Source organism: Pavona decussata, unplaced genomic scaffold, assembly GCF_977016875.1.
Source record: "Pavona decussata unplaced genomic scaffold, jaPavDecu1.1 SCAFFOLD_192, whole genome shotgun sequence".
NCBI lineage: Eukaryota > Metazoa > Cnidaria > Anthozoa > Scleractinia > Agariciidae > Pavona > Pavona decussata.
In genome coordinates this window covers 1,380,012-1,394,151 of record NW_028145601.1, presented here as the reverse complement: position 1 = coordinate 1,394,151, position 14,140 = coordinate 1,380,012, and the positions used below count along the sequence as shown (strand labels likewise).

At 40.3% G+C, this 14,140-nt stretch overlaps 3 protein-coding genes across 4 annotated transcripts in view; 1 reads left to right on the top strand and 2 right to left on the bottom strand.

Annotated features, from left to right (window-relative positions):
* The first annotated feature begins 419 nt into the window (after nucleotides 1-419).
* On the top strand, nucleotides 420-7,195 carry LOC146462092 (proline-rich transmembrane protein 1-like). 2 transcript variants are annotated; one of them, XM_085086099.1, is made up of 5 exons: nucleotides 420-644; nucleotides 2,271-2,370; nucleotides 3,393-3,535; nucleotides 3,880-3,990; nucleotides 5,888-7,195. In XM_085086099.1, the coding sequence occupies exons 2-5, from the start codon at nucleotides 2,346-2,348 to the stop codon at nucleotides 6,047-6,049; spliced, it is 441 nt and encodes a 146-aa protein (XP_084942225.1). In that variant the 5' UTR covers nucleotides 420-644; nucleotides 2,271-2,345; the 3' UTR covers nucleotides 6,050-7,195. The 2 variants fall into 2 exon arrangements, with proteins under 2 accessions (XP_084942225.1, XP_084942226.1); XM_085086100.1 differs by lacking the exon at nucleotides 420-644 and having other exon boundaries at nucleotides 752-2,370; nucleotides 3,408-3,535.
* A 387-nt stretch (nucleotides 7,196-7,582) lies between these two features.
* On the bottom strand, nucleotides 7,583-13,036 carry LOC146462091 (uncharacterized). Its single transcript, XM_085086097.1, has 3 exons — nucleotides 12,913-13,036; nucleotides 11,454-11,813; nucleotides 7,583-10,257 (listed from the first exon to the last, which is right to left on the bottom strand). Exons 2-3 carry the CDS (start codon nucleotides 11,789-11,791, stop codon nucleotides 10,083-10,085), a joined length of 513 nt encoding a protein of 170 aa, XP_084942223.1. The 5' UTR covers nucleotides 11,792-11,813; nucleotides 12,913-13,036; the 3' UTR covers nucleotides 7,583-10,082.
* LOC146462070 (dipeptidyl peptidase 9-like) overlaps nucleotides 7,583-14,140 on the bottom strand; it is a 203,213-nt gene continuing 196,655 nt past the window's right edge. The window contains exon 20 of the mRNA XM_085086089.1: nucleotides 7,583-9,959. The gene's annotated coding sequence lies outside the window, so the exon portion shown is untranslated. The remainder of the gene's footprint in view (nucleotides 9,960-14,140) is intronic.

Here is a 14,140-nt window from a genome sequence, read left to right as displayed (position 1 = left end):
TTGATTGTTGAGTTGTTGGTGTTGGTGAAGGTGGTTGTCGGGGCTTCTTTTGATGTTTCTGTTTGTGTAATTTTATCAGCTTCACCTGTAACATGATTATGGGGTGATGAACATAAACCTCGTTCCTTTTTGTCAGGAATCCTTTACTCTTAAAACATTTCTTTTTAAACAAGTACTACAACCACTGAAGCATGTCAAACGAAGTAAAAGTTTATTCCTTAATTCTTATTCTTAATTCTCTTGTTCTTACTCAAAACTACTATAAAAATAATTGACGGCAACAAAATCGCAATGTTGTCAACCATACCGCTTTTTCTTACAGTTGTAGCCAATGAAAAAATCGTACACAACACACAGGAACACTTTTACTGCTCGGCAACATGACGTCAACTTAATAATTGATCAGTCTTAATTCTTATTGCGAAAAATATTTGCATATAATTATTCTGAATAATTCTCGTGACACGCAGTTGATTCAGAGACTTTCAGGGTACATGGGTTAAGTTACGATAAACACCAGCAGTAGCAAAGGTTTCGTCGGTGACTACGTTTCTGGAAGTTCAAGATAATTCATATACGAGCTTGTATGCCCATTGGAACAGAAGCTGCGTTGAGGGAAAAAGCTATCGAGAATATCTATACAGGTAAGTTTGATCACGACTCAGTGATTATAAACTAAGTGTACTATGTTATAGTTAAAGAAAGTCGATAAATGTCGTATTTCGTATTTCACAGCCTAGTGGCCAATTGATGGTACGGTTTCTACAGACATGCTGTTAACGTTAGCAACAAGGTCGAGAGCTTTGGGTTTGTTTATGATAAATATGGCGTGTTACTGATAACACAAACACGATCAATACAGGCTCTTGTTGAGTCCCAATAGCATCACGTGATAAAAAGCTTTATTGAAAATATTCAACAGAAATTAAAGCAAAAATATTCAAACCTTTCACTGAACAATTAAAAGGTTCAAAGTTCAAAATTAGAGTTCTTATAAATATTAGTTTATTTCAGTGTGAGCAAAATAAAGGCAGCCAGCACGATAGGCAGGCATTTTTCCGCTCAGTGCTCGCACTTCAGAATTTCATCCAAGAACTGCCAAAAGTTTATTAGAACTACAATAAATGGTGGAAGGTTCGACTAAGGTAACAAGTTCAAACTATATAAAAAATAATTTAAAATATCGCGTTTGACCCTCAGTAAAGGACCAAGGTTCACGGAAAACTAAGAGAATATTAACATATAATAGCCAACCACCTGTCTAGCTGGGTTAAGGTGCATTAACGTCATCACATTTGAAAGCTGTTGAAGTTTTCTTTTATAACATTAGCGCATCCGATATATGGCTTCCTCTTGTCGAGCAAGGTGCAATAAAGGCTAGCTATGATTAAGGACGTTCACGGCCGTTTAAAAAACGTGATTCCTTCAGTTAATCATCCAAAATCGTGTGAGCTCATCTGAGACGACAAATATTCACGTGACAGTTCTACGTCAGGCGTGCCACATTACTAAGCGGTCAAACAAAATGGTAGGTTTTATTTGCAGAACGACAGGTAGATTTATCATAACCTTGAGATACGAAATTCGGTTAGAAATCGGTAGAAAATCGATCCTGAATAAGATGAATGTATTACCACAAGGAATGTGAGATGCCTTTAGCACTTATGTTTACGTTTATGTTTTGTTTTGTTTGTTTGTTTGTTTTTGCACTTTGCCAATTTTTATGCATATTGACTACTTTAGTTATTTCCTTATCTACGTAGTTATGTAGCTTTGTAACTGAAAAACCCTTGCAGGGAGTTGACATAAAGCATGTATATGCATGTCTACCCTCCGTCTAATGCACGCACTCATGCGCTCCCTAATCTCCAAGATGCCGAAGTCTATAGGTGCCGAAAGCGCCGTCATAAGGCCCCTCATTTCTCATCTACTGCGATCCAAATTCCATAAATCCTTATTTATCCAATTGAAATAAATGAATCCAAGGTCTAAAGGGAGAGGGCATCAACTTATCCATTCGAATACAATGAAACTATGAAATGACTGAGTTGGTTTGTACTTCGAAGTGAACTCAGTGGGCATAACCTTAAGAGCTCCATACATTTAGCATCGCCACACAGTTTGGTCTTTGGCAGACAAAAGTAATTCTGAAACTTTTCACTCGATCCTCTTTATATAAATAGAAACCTACAGTTAAGACGGTCCGCGGTCCAAAGCTAACGAAGCCTTTGATCATGAATGTTGACACTTTTTCTTTTTCTTTTTTTCAGTTTCATCGAAGCACCGTATTCCCCCAATTGAGGCTGATACCACCGCGGTTGTTATGACTATGCTGTGACAGTGAGATGGAAGAAAGACCAGAACCTAATGGTAATTAGTATTAATTCTTTTGCTGTGTCGAGGGTTAGCAAGATGACACTTCACTATTAATCTATGAAATACTGTTGAATTAAATTATGAGAATACAGGACCAGTGGCGGCTCCGTGGTCAGGGAAGGGGGGTGGGGTTGCATTTGAGACAGAAGCCATAATTAGGGATGGAGACCGTAACGAGATGCCATTTGGATTTATGGGCTTGTCCCCATGCGTTGTACCAAAAAAATTGCTCCATACGCGTGTGACGCGCACGCGTGTAAATGGTTAGGATAGCGCGTGGAGAAATTGAATTTTTTTTTCCACCCGTTCAAACAGCGGCGTCCAAATTTTAAAATTCCTCGGTACCCACATTTAAGGAATTAGACTCTCACAATGAAAAGGTAACAACTGAAAGAAGTCGGGGAAAGTTGGAATAAAAGCACATTGATCTATTTTTCTGAAAGTAGATTTTTTGGTTCAACACATGAGTTTGAATAGACACCACGCTTATGATCTCCATCCCTGATTATTGCTCCTGATTTTAGATCATTTCATTCTGAAATGCCATATCGTTGCCTTCGTCAGTGCTGTTTCCTTAGACAAGAAATCTGACTACACATTGTGTCTCTCCAATCACCGTATACTAGTGGGTACAGAAAATGTTTAATGGGAAAAACTAACAAAAAGCTGGACTTAGTCTTGCGAAGAACAAGCAACCATCCAGGGGAAGACTAAATATTCCCAGCTACTTCATAATTCATACGTGATGGACTAGTATCCCATCTACCGCTTTATGTCAATATAATACATGTATAATGTCTAATACTACTCAGGGGTTGAAAGGAGGTAAAATTCATGTTTTCCTTAAACTTCAAATTTTTACTTTCACACGCTGAAGTTATCATAAATGGCCCGTTGTTTTGCTAAAAAACATGGTTTTTGTAATATTCTCGTTGGCGTCGCCGTCGTAGCACTTAATTCACCTGATTGGTCAATGAGGTCGTGATGTTATTGCTTTCATTCTACATTTGAACCAGGCTCTCTCCCGTCAGGCGTCACGACAGCTTACCCACCAGAGGCCAATCAGAGCCTATCTCCAGCCAGAAGTATGGTGTCAAATCTGTACCCAGTGTCACAACAGTCTGGATTTGGCGTGACAACTGATGTAACGCTGCCAAATGTAATGTAACTAAAGATTACCACATGCATGCCTTATCATCACAGCGCCACATGCAAAACTGTGATGATTTTCATTAATCCACATACTTCTGTATTGACCTGACTTAGTCCAAGTCGCTTGTTTCGATTCTCCAGGAGAAGCACTTTTAGGTTGATTGGGTTATAAAATGGACGACTATCGTCTATAGTTTGCTTACCTGTTTGCTGCTTGCTCAATCGTTTCCTTGACTGTCTCTCTGTCTGTTTGATTGTTTGTTTGTTTTTTGTTAATTAGTTGCTTTCAAATGCTTTCCCGCCTAGTTTTTTGATTGATCAGTGGTTAACTTTATTTGTATATACTTTTAGACGATGGTCCTCGAACAAGATTTGCCTCCGAACCACATAGCACTGGCAGTTCTAAGCACCATATTTTGCTTGTGCCCGTGTGGGTTGGTATCGGTTTACTACGCGATTCAGGTACAGTAACTTCTTTCCTCTTATATTTTTCACTGTGGTCTACTGCGAATGCGCGAATTTGATTGGTTACATCGTCATTGACAGTTTGCCGATAGTAACGATTGCGCGCGCATACACTCTTCTCAGAAGTTATAACGTGTGACTGACTGCTGACTGACTGATTGACTGGCTGGCTGGCTGACTGGCTGGCTGACTGACTGACTGACTGACTGACTGACTGATTGACTGACTGGCTGGATGGATGGTTGGCTGGCTGACTGACCGACTGACTGACTGACTAGCTGGCTGGCTGGCTGGCTGTCTGTCTGGCTGGCTGGCTAACTGACTGACTGACTGACTGACTTGCTGTCTGTCTGTCTGTCTGTCTGTCTGGCTGGCTGACTGACTAGCTGGCTGACTGGCTGACTGACAAGCTGGCTGGACGACTGACTGACTGACTGACTGACTAGCTGGCTGGACGACTGACTGACTGACCGACCGACCAACCGACTGACTGACTGACTGACTAGCTGGCTGGATGACTGGCTGACTGACTGACTGACTGACTGACTGACTGACTGACTGGCTGGATGACTGACTAGCTGGCTGACTGGCTGACTGACTGACTGACTGACTGACAAGCTGGCTGGACGACTGACTGACTGACTGACTGACTAGCTGGCTGGACGACTGACTGATCGACCGACCGACCGACCGACCGACCGACCGACTGACTGACTGACTGACTAGCTGGCTGGACGACTGATTGACTGACTGACCGACCGACTTACTGACTGACTGACTGACTGACTGACTAGCTGGCTGACTGACTGACTGACTGACTGACTTACTAGCTGGCTGGATGACTGGCTGACTGACTGACTGACTGACTGACTAGCTGGATGACTGGCTGGCTGACTGACTGACTGACTAACTGATGCCGTTTGGATGGATTCCGAGTTCCTTGGTTTATTGATCGACCTATTTTGAAAACATTTCGGAGAAACGTTGACGTTCTGTTGCCTACTTAAAAGTTGAGTTTTAACGTTATTGGTCCGTGGTGCTTCATCCAGAAGTAGTTTGCCTTTTCCAGCAGCGTAAACCGCTGTGTTTGAGCCGAGCACAAAATGGCAATTGCGCGCGCATACACTCTTCTCAGAAGTTATAACGTGTGACTGACTGACTGATTGACTGGCTGGCTGGCTGGCTGACTGGCTGGCTGACGGACTGGCTGACGGACTGGCTGGCTGGCTGGCTGGCTGGCTGGCTGGCTGGCTGGCTGACTGACTGACTGACTGACTGACTGACTGACTGACTGACTGACTGACTGACTGACTGACTGGACTGACTGACTGACCGGGCTGACTAATGCCGTTTGGATGGATTACGAGTTGCATGGTTTATTGATCGACCCATTTTGAAAACATTTCGGAGAAATGTTGACGTTCTGTTTTTAAGGTTATGGGTCCGTGGTGCTTCATTCAGAAGTAGTTTGCCTTTTCCAGCAAAGTGAACCACTGTGTTTGAGCCGAGCACATAATGGCAATATCTGTGGCTTGTTATCATGTGCGAGTTGTTTGTCTGTTTGTATTTATTTTCCTTTTGTTATCGGTGGGGCTAATCCATTAACAAATCCCCATAGTCGGTCGTTTCCTATTGGCAGCAAAAGTTAGCGCTATAACGGGTTGGAAATGATTTTTAATGTTCCGTTCCAGGGCTTAATTCAGTTGACACTTCAGAATGGAAAGAGGAATCAAGTATACATTTCAGCTAGAAATGGAATCAGGCACATCATCTCACTTCCACAGTAAAAGCGGCTACAAAGCCACTTTCGCCATGCTTCATAACGTGTCATACCTTGGTCTCTGAGAACGCAATGTGAGATTGTTAATACAAATCGCTGTTTGGTTTCTTTCAGGTGAACACAGACTTTGCACGCGGTAACGCAGCGAGCGCAAAGTACAACTCTCGGCAAGCCTGGAAATGGGGAATCATCTCCGTATCATTTGGCTGCATAGCTATTATGATAGTGATGATTTATTACCTGGTGCTGGTGTCTCTTCGTGTATCTCTACAATAATTTATTTACCACGTCCGTTTAGCAGCCAAGAGGGTTAGGTCCTAACAGACTGTGCATCGGTGAGGGCCAAAGCGCTAACGCTGTTTGAAAAGATTAGGGACGTAGTCTCTCTGTTCATATTCATGGGTGAGGTGCGGTCATCTGTGTCGGGTACCGACCGGTTATTTAACCTACCTGTCAAGCCTTCCGCATCCTCAGAATTTCAAAAACGCCGTCCAAAGTCGAAATTTTTTAAAACGGGTATTTAACGTCCACGTGTGGAATAATGGAAATGACGTAACAGAATCGATATAGAAGTCACTTGAAAGAAGCATCTTTGATCGTTTTCAATCTTTTACGTTTGGACAGCGAAACGAGTTAAAATGCATAAGTGTGGACGCGAAACTACATTTTCAAGTAAAAACGGTCGAAAAAAACATACGAGTGAAGAGACTGTATAACTGCTGAAGCAGACTTGTAAAGACTACCGTATTTTCTCGATTAAACGCCGGCTTCGTATAAACGCCGGGTCAAAACTCCCGATTTTTAAATAAACGCCGGGTGCGTTTAATCGGGGCCCCGAAGTTTGATCGGAGTCGAGGTCACAAGGACCGGTTACAAGTAAATAGTAACCTCATGATTGGCACTGTCAGACATACCAAGTACGGTATGCTGTTTTGGTATTTTAATAAACGTTTAAAGGAAAAATACCGGCGTAACATAACTGGGATAGTTGCTGCAAAGCGAAAAAATCGTCCAGCACTGACAAACTGCCCCTAGGTTTCCGAGGATCGGTAATAATAAATCAACCTGGAAAAATGGCTGAAAATCGCATTTCATTAATAAACGCCGGGCCCCGATTAAACGCCGGCCTCGAAAAAACGCCGGCTGAAAACTGACGAATTTTAAATAAACGCTGGGGGCGTTTAATCGAGACAATACGGTATATGAATTTACGCGCTTTACATTAAAATATCACTAGTTTATAATGAATAACTGCAGTAAATAGACTCCAGAAAAAGTGTAAAAAAAATGCTATTACACATATTTATTTAAGCCTTTCCCTGTTGTGCTTACAAAAACAAGAAAAAGTTTATATCTGCGAGCTTAGACATTGGTCTATAATGGCCATGTCTTAAGAATAAAATATATATTTTTTTGTATGAGCATAGTTTGGTGTTACTAAAGTAACGTTTAAAACACGAGCAGCAGTGTTTTATCGGGATTTAAAACCACGAGGCGCAGCCGAGTGGTTTTAGACCCGATAAAACACGTGCTGCGAGTTTTTTGAACGGCTTCAAAAACATTCCTGGAAAAGCGTGTATCAAGAGAGTTCATAACAATGATGCTTTTGTGAACGTTCGAAATTAGCATACGAGAAAAACATTAACCACCGCATACTAATAAGGAGGAGGTTTTATCGGGTTTTAAAACCACTGCATGTGATGTTTTATCGACAATTTGATAGGTTAATGGGCGTATGAATTATTAATGAGTTTTGAATTATTCATGATTCGTCTCAGAGCCCGCTTTCAGTAAATGTTGAGGACAATGTCAATGAATTACTATTTTACTTCGTTCACACTTTGATAGTTTACAAAGTAAATTGATCAAGATTACTAAAATAAGCATATTGTTAGAACTCTCTCCTAAAAATTCCTAAGGCGGTTACTAAGAAGGTGTAGAAAGCGAAGTTTTAATTGCCAAGTAAAACATGCCGAGTTTTGGAAAGTAATACACGTAAAAGTTCTCAACTTCAATATTGCACTGCCCACAAGAGTCCAAAGAAAAACCAAACTGATTGCTGGGCTGACATTACGGCAAAGGGCTTATTTGTTTGGGCCAATATGGTTTTATCAAATAAAGGAGCCCGGAGGGGAGGGTGGGGGGTGTGTGACGTGGTTGATCGTCCTACCTATTAGGGGTTAAAATTCGTAGTTTGAAACCCCTTAGGGTGCGAAAATCAAAAATGACTTTCTTCAGAGGTATGGTGGTACCATTGATCCGAAAATATGAGCGAGAGTTAATGTCAGTCAACTGATTTGGTACCTTTTCTTAAGGGTAAAAAATTGTTCGGACTACGCCCACAAAACAGAATTCTGGTACCTTTTAGGGGCGGTTCTTTTCAAAATTTGCGACGATCACCCCCGTCACTTTTATAGGGGAGCCACTAGGCGTTCAGGGAGGGAAATGGGGACGAAACTTTCCGCTCGATACTCTTCGCGCCGCTTTATTTCTCGCCACCATCCGAGCGCCCGAAAGAGGACCTACATCTAGCTATCTTTTACAGTAAAGAATTTATACAGGAAGTTCCGGTATAAAAGGGCCTTGACAGGCCATTCTCACCTTCAGTTGTCAATCAATCATCAGAGCGTAAACAACTGACAAACAACATGTGCCTTTTTTTGGCTTTCACCGATAAAATTGGCTTAGTTTTCAGAATAACCCTTGAACAAATTAGAACTTGATATCTTATATTGCTGTGGTGATATAAAATTTTGAGGCATATTTTTCAGAAGGCGCTTGAGTCAACAACTTGCCACGGTTGAACAGCGTCTAAATTTGCATCTCACGTCCACAAAGGAAGGAGGAGCTGGCCCTTTTACAGCGAAACTTCTTGTTTAAGTAAAACGTATATGAAACGAAAGCATGCCTGTTTACTTAACGGATTAAACTGATTTTCTGCGAATGTAATTTTTGTATCTAAGTCACTCCCTTTAATTTTGCCGTTATTTTATTTTAAAATGCAGTTTTTTTTCCATAAACGTCGCCGTCGGGATATGAGTATGTCATACACTGACCCAGAACTGTACTGAAACAATTCGGTTGTATCTTACGAAATCAGTCAGCAGTCCCTTTGGAGCATGAAACAAGTTAAAAACAGATCAAAATTAAACACCCTCGACCGCTTTTCAAACTAAGGCACCCCCATTAACATAACTGATGAAAATGCAAAAGACAACCATCCATTCAGCGAGTTTTTAAATGTATTAAGCGTTGACGCTATTCCAGAATAGGAATACATACCACGAAGACAAGAAATCCCTCATCGCAAGAGGTTTTAGGAGTTACTGGAGTAAGAAACGGCTCTTAAATTATCATGAGAAATCTAACAGCTATTCCGCTCATTCTTATTCCGGAATACGGTCAATCGAACGCAACCTTAAATCGTATACATGTGTAATCATAACTATAACAAAATTATCTAATCTGATTGGCTCCTAGTAGCTATGATGCAATTATTTAAGCATAATAGTCCAATGTTATTGAACAGTGTAGGTGCACATCATGCCTAAGTAGTTGGGCAGTACGCGCCCGAGTACACGCCATAACGCATCGCGCGCGCCAATAGGACAATCGCACTTGAATGGGTTATTCTGTCATGGCTATTTTCACAGTCTCCGAAACGTTTTCCTTTATGTTTCACTTGAATGAACTTTGTTGTAGATATGTCTAAATGGTAACAGGACTTAGTGTCGTCCAACTTTGTCTGTAATCACTGACTCGCGATTAAACAAATCAAATTTTGTTAATTATTCAAAACAGAGATGGGGGCTATGATATTCCCGCCATTTTTAACCACTTTTTGTCACGTGACTAGACAACATGTAATCACGTGACAGCGTGTAGCTCACTTTGCTGTTGAAGACGGTGAGATACGGTCAAAAGCTATATTTTGCTCTAATTTCTCAGACCTTGTGACAAGAATTTATTAATTTAATTAGAATCAGAAGGGATCCTAGGTGGGATGAGTGGGTGACAAATGCAAGGAGAAACTCTAGCAAGACAAGCAAAAATGATCAATACACGAGGTGAAGCTGAAACCTGATCTTAGACTGAACAATTGCGCAATGGAAATCACAAAAAATTAGCCACTTTGATAACCTTAAACTAATAAAATCACATATATGGATACAGGCCTAACTGGACTCTTCTCATCAGTCCTATAATTACCATGATTAATTGTATCAAAAAAATTAAATTATTAATTGCATCAGTATAAAGCAAATCACAGCAGCTCATTGGCACTTTCCTTTGTTCCTCTTCACTTGAGTTATATGTGCCTCTCAGCACAAACGGTGTTGTAAATTCCCATGGCAAATGTTCCCCCAACAAGCCCCACCACTGCACCAGACACTGCAGAGCTCCCTAACAACAAGGCCCCTCCTGCACCTCCTAAACTTCCTAGGACAGAAGCTTGATCTACTCGAACCTGGTTTCGGTTGTACCTGGATAAAAAAGCATAAAGATGCTTTAGCAGTGTGTTTTTGTTTTGTTTTGTTTTGTTTTGTTTTCTTCTCAGGAGAAAAATTCTTCTGCAAACAGATGGAGGGTATGTCCTTTGTACAAATCTTGTTGATTGATGAATCAAATTTAGAAATAAGTGTCCAGAGCACAGACCAAATTGAATTAAATATCCTTCAATTTTGGAATTCCCACTTGAACTGAAAATTTTATTTGTCTTTTCAGTATCAGACCTATGTATCTTTCTCAAGTCACAAACACTTTTTCAACAACAGAATTTAAAACTATCACATAGTTTTTTGTCCCCACTGGTGATGGGAGGGGGTTAGGGGTATTTAACTTCCCCTGACCCCCTCCCCCCAAAAACAATATAGTTGGCAGCTGAATGGGATTGACAATGAACTCATGTTACATATAAAAGTTTAAGACAGCCAGCTTTGCTGAACTCAATTGATTAAAAAATAGCTCATGACTATCATTAGGCTTAAAGAGGTTTATCCACAAGTAAAGAAAAACAAAGAAAACTCCCAGGGCTACTTACTTATAATTTACAATAGAAAGAAAGAAAAAAAGAAAGAAAGAAAGAAAGCCAGACAGACAGACAGACAGACAGAAAGAAAGAAACAAAGAAACAAACAAAGAAACAAAGAAACAATGAAACAAAGAAAGAAACAGACAAACAAAGAAACAAACAAACAAACAAACAAATTTTCTTTTGGTCATTTGAAAACCTGAGTCTCCAGTCTATTTCAGTGTAGTTTCTGGTCATAATACTTTAATACCTGGTTTAATATCAGGTACTAATGACATCCTAAGGATTGCACAGGAGTAATGAAAACCCTGGCTTAAATGTGTGTGAACACAAATTTTTGAAAATAGACCCTGACTCAGGACATGCATGTTTGAGAGTGTGATAGGAATGCGATTCTTTGTCATTCAAAAACTACTTCCAAAGTAGCCAGTACAATAAACATAAGGTTGTGTAGTCCTATTTTTCCTCTCCTCTAGATCTCCCTTCTTCTTCCTTTCTTCTCTTTTTTGCATCATTCTGAACCTCTTCGGGGCCACGAACTCATCTTTCGGAGTCGTTTTACGAAAAGTGTTCAAGTTTTCATCAGCCCCCTTTTCAAAGATTTGGCTAGATATACTGTACTATGAATGTAACAGTAGTATCCCATACCTTAACCTGTATGCACGATCAATGAACCCATCCTCCTTGATGCCTTCACCACTTGTGGCTTTGCCGTAAGTCATAAGAGGACCGAGTGGAATACCAATGACTGCGCCATTCCTGCCATAACGAACGGCTGTTTCAGTGACTGCTGCTAGGGTGCGAGGCCCTACTGCAAGACGGACAGCAGGAGCGATAATGACCATTCCCAACAGGGCCCCAGCCTGAATAGTCTTGAAGGTAACATGGGTATAGAGTTCCACAGCTGCATGCTTTATGTCTCCCATTTCTTCGTCTGTCAGCTTTTGGCCCCGCATGTTACGAAGCCAAGTAAAGTTGCGGCTCATTATGACTTAACACTGCCTTAACCTTAAGCCAAAAGAGAAATCAATATGACTGATGTGGATCATATCTTTGAAAAGGTCTTAGTAGGAACATTGGATCCAATAATATCACTGACAATCATTTTACCTTTTATTACATTCCCTCACAGTGTGACATCGACATTGTTTTAAATCATAAACCAGATGATGATTGACAGGATATTTAGCACTTACCAAATGCACGTTTAACATGGTGAGTCTTGGCTTTCACTACAGTGTTTATATGGGAGCTAAGTGCTTTGAAAACGTAAATTTTGGATTTGACCTCTCAACGCGTTTCCGTAAATGTATTACATTTAGATTTACAACAATTTTCACGCAAGAAAGGTCACGTTAAAAAAATCCGATTTCTGATGAAAGGATTCTTTTTTTCTTTGTTTTGTTTTGTTTCAGCACTTCAAACTGTCATATAAACCATATTAAATTTGCATGCATGTGCACGAGCTTAAAAAACGTCACGCAATACAATTCTTGAATGTTGGTTAACGAGAAAAGCATCAAATAGATACAAAACGCAATTAACTCTTCGTCATGATCATGTAGCTGGTTTTTAGCACAAACCATTTCAGAAAATTCGACCCTTCAACAGCTTCTAGCGTGATGGCTTTACTGACTACTCGTCAGTTCGTGCCTGGTGACTTTTCCACTAATAACAACAACAACGCATCGTTTTATATTTCTGCACGATCTGATTTAAACTGGCGTGGGTTTGTGTAAACATTAAGGTAAAGACTACACGATATGGTACGCTCACAGTGATATTGAGGTGGATAAAAAGATAAAATGAAAAAAAAATTGTGTATTGAATGCTGAAACCTAATAAGATATCTCTTGTTGTTCAGGCTATTTAACAGCGGAAAGTTCACATTATATCCGCACAGTCATGTGCAGCAATCTCATAATAAAATGTGCTATCGCTGAGTATGAATATAATTTATTTTTTTATCGAGTATTACAGGTCACTGCTTTATACGCCACATTTTATAAATCAAAGGTAGGTAGCTAGAGCTGGTAGAGGTCTGTATAACGACAACTTACTGCCCAATACGAATCTTTAGTGTGCTGCAATGTTGCTTGCTGCTTACCTAACAAGAAGAATCTCAGAATTAACCAGTGAAAAGGCTTCAACTCTTTCCAATAGGGACTTCAGGGCTTCAGTGCCTGATGACTTAATTCAGCATTCACAAAGTAAACGTGACATGCAGCACACAATGGAAAGTTTTCGGCCAGCGGTAATTTTCATTGTTGGCGGGAAATAATTGCAGCAGGAGCGGCAATAGACCCATTCGGCTAACGCAATGTTGTACCCAATTCAAATCCTTTGGGCATAAAATGTTTTGTTCTAAGTATTTCCATATCATTTATGAATGCTACATTATAATGCAAATGCGTTAAACAAAGAATCTTAACCCCGGGGGATCTGAATTAGGTACAACATTGCGTTAGCCGAATGGGTCTATTGATTTAAAATATTTTGTGGTACTCAATTTCTTTCTGGTGTAGGTGCAGCCCTCGCCTCTCCTCCCTGGGGAGACTCACAGTTTCCTGCAATAATTTTTTTCTCTGACCTCATTAAACTCGTTTGGATCATTTTGATTAATTGGGATATAATCAAGGGCTTGATATTCCATGTAAGGAATAGTCAACGCCGTCATCTATAACTAAAACTGACCAACCAACATGAAGAGATTGACCAGTCCTTTATTTAGCATTTGTAGTTTCTGATGCCTCCCACCCCACCCCAAGTCAGTGGTCAAAGAAGCATGGGATACGGGGAGGGGTGACCCTGAATATTTCATAGAGGAAACAGAGAGAGCAGAACAAGTAGAATGTCTACCAGAAGACGTTTCCGCTTGCATTGTGGGAGTGTTATTTCAAAATTGTCACACTAGCAATAAGTTTTCCTGTGAAGAAACTAACTTCCAGCACATCCAGACTTTGCAACACTGAATATAATTAATATTTATAGCAGTTCTTTTAACTTTTGTTCTTTATTGTAAATCAGCTCTAAATTCAGTTTGAGCCAGTATTGTAACAAGATTGATTATTATTTTGACAAAAAGAGCATGAATTCTGAATGAATATTGCTTCCCCGAACGCACGCTAGTTTCTTTACAAATTTTTGGAGATTTGCTGTATTGGCATCGTGACAGATACAGCAACCCTTGTCAACCCTAATCGATTTTGAAGAAACAGAACATTTTTTTCTGTGTTACTAAGTGGTTTGGAGAGCCAGAAAATACGTTGTGGAAAAACGAGCAGTAGTGCGTGTTTACGATAAAGATTTTTTTCTATCTATCTATCGGACAACCA

Coding starts and splice junctions, on each gene's coding strand:
- LOC146462092 (XM_085086099.1), top strand. CDS start 2,346: ATGGAAGAAAGACCAGAACCTAATG. Junction 3,536..3,879: donor CTGATGTAACGCTGCCAAAT/GTAATGTAACTA, acceptor ATATACTTTTAG/ACGATGGTCCTCGAACAAGA. Junction 3,991..5,887: donor CGGTTTACTACGCGATTCAG/GTACAGTAACTT, acceptor GGTTTCTTTCAG/GTGAACACAGACTTTGCACG.
- LOC146462091 (XM_085086097.1), bottom strand. CDS start 11,791: ATGAGCCGCAACTTTACTTGGCTTCGTAACATGCGGGGCCAAAAGCTG. Junction 10,258..11,453: donor GATCGTGCATACAGGTTAAG/GTATGGGATACT, acceptor TTTTTTATCCAG/GTACAACCGAAACCAGGTTC.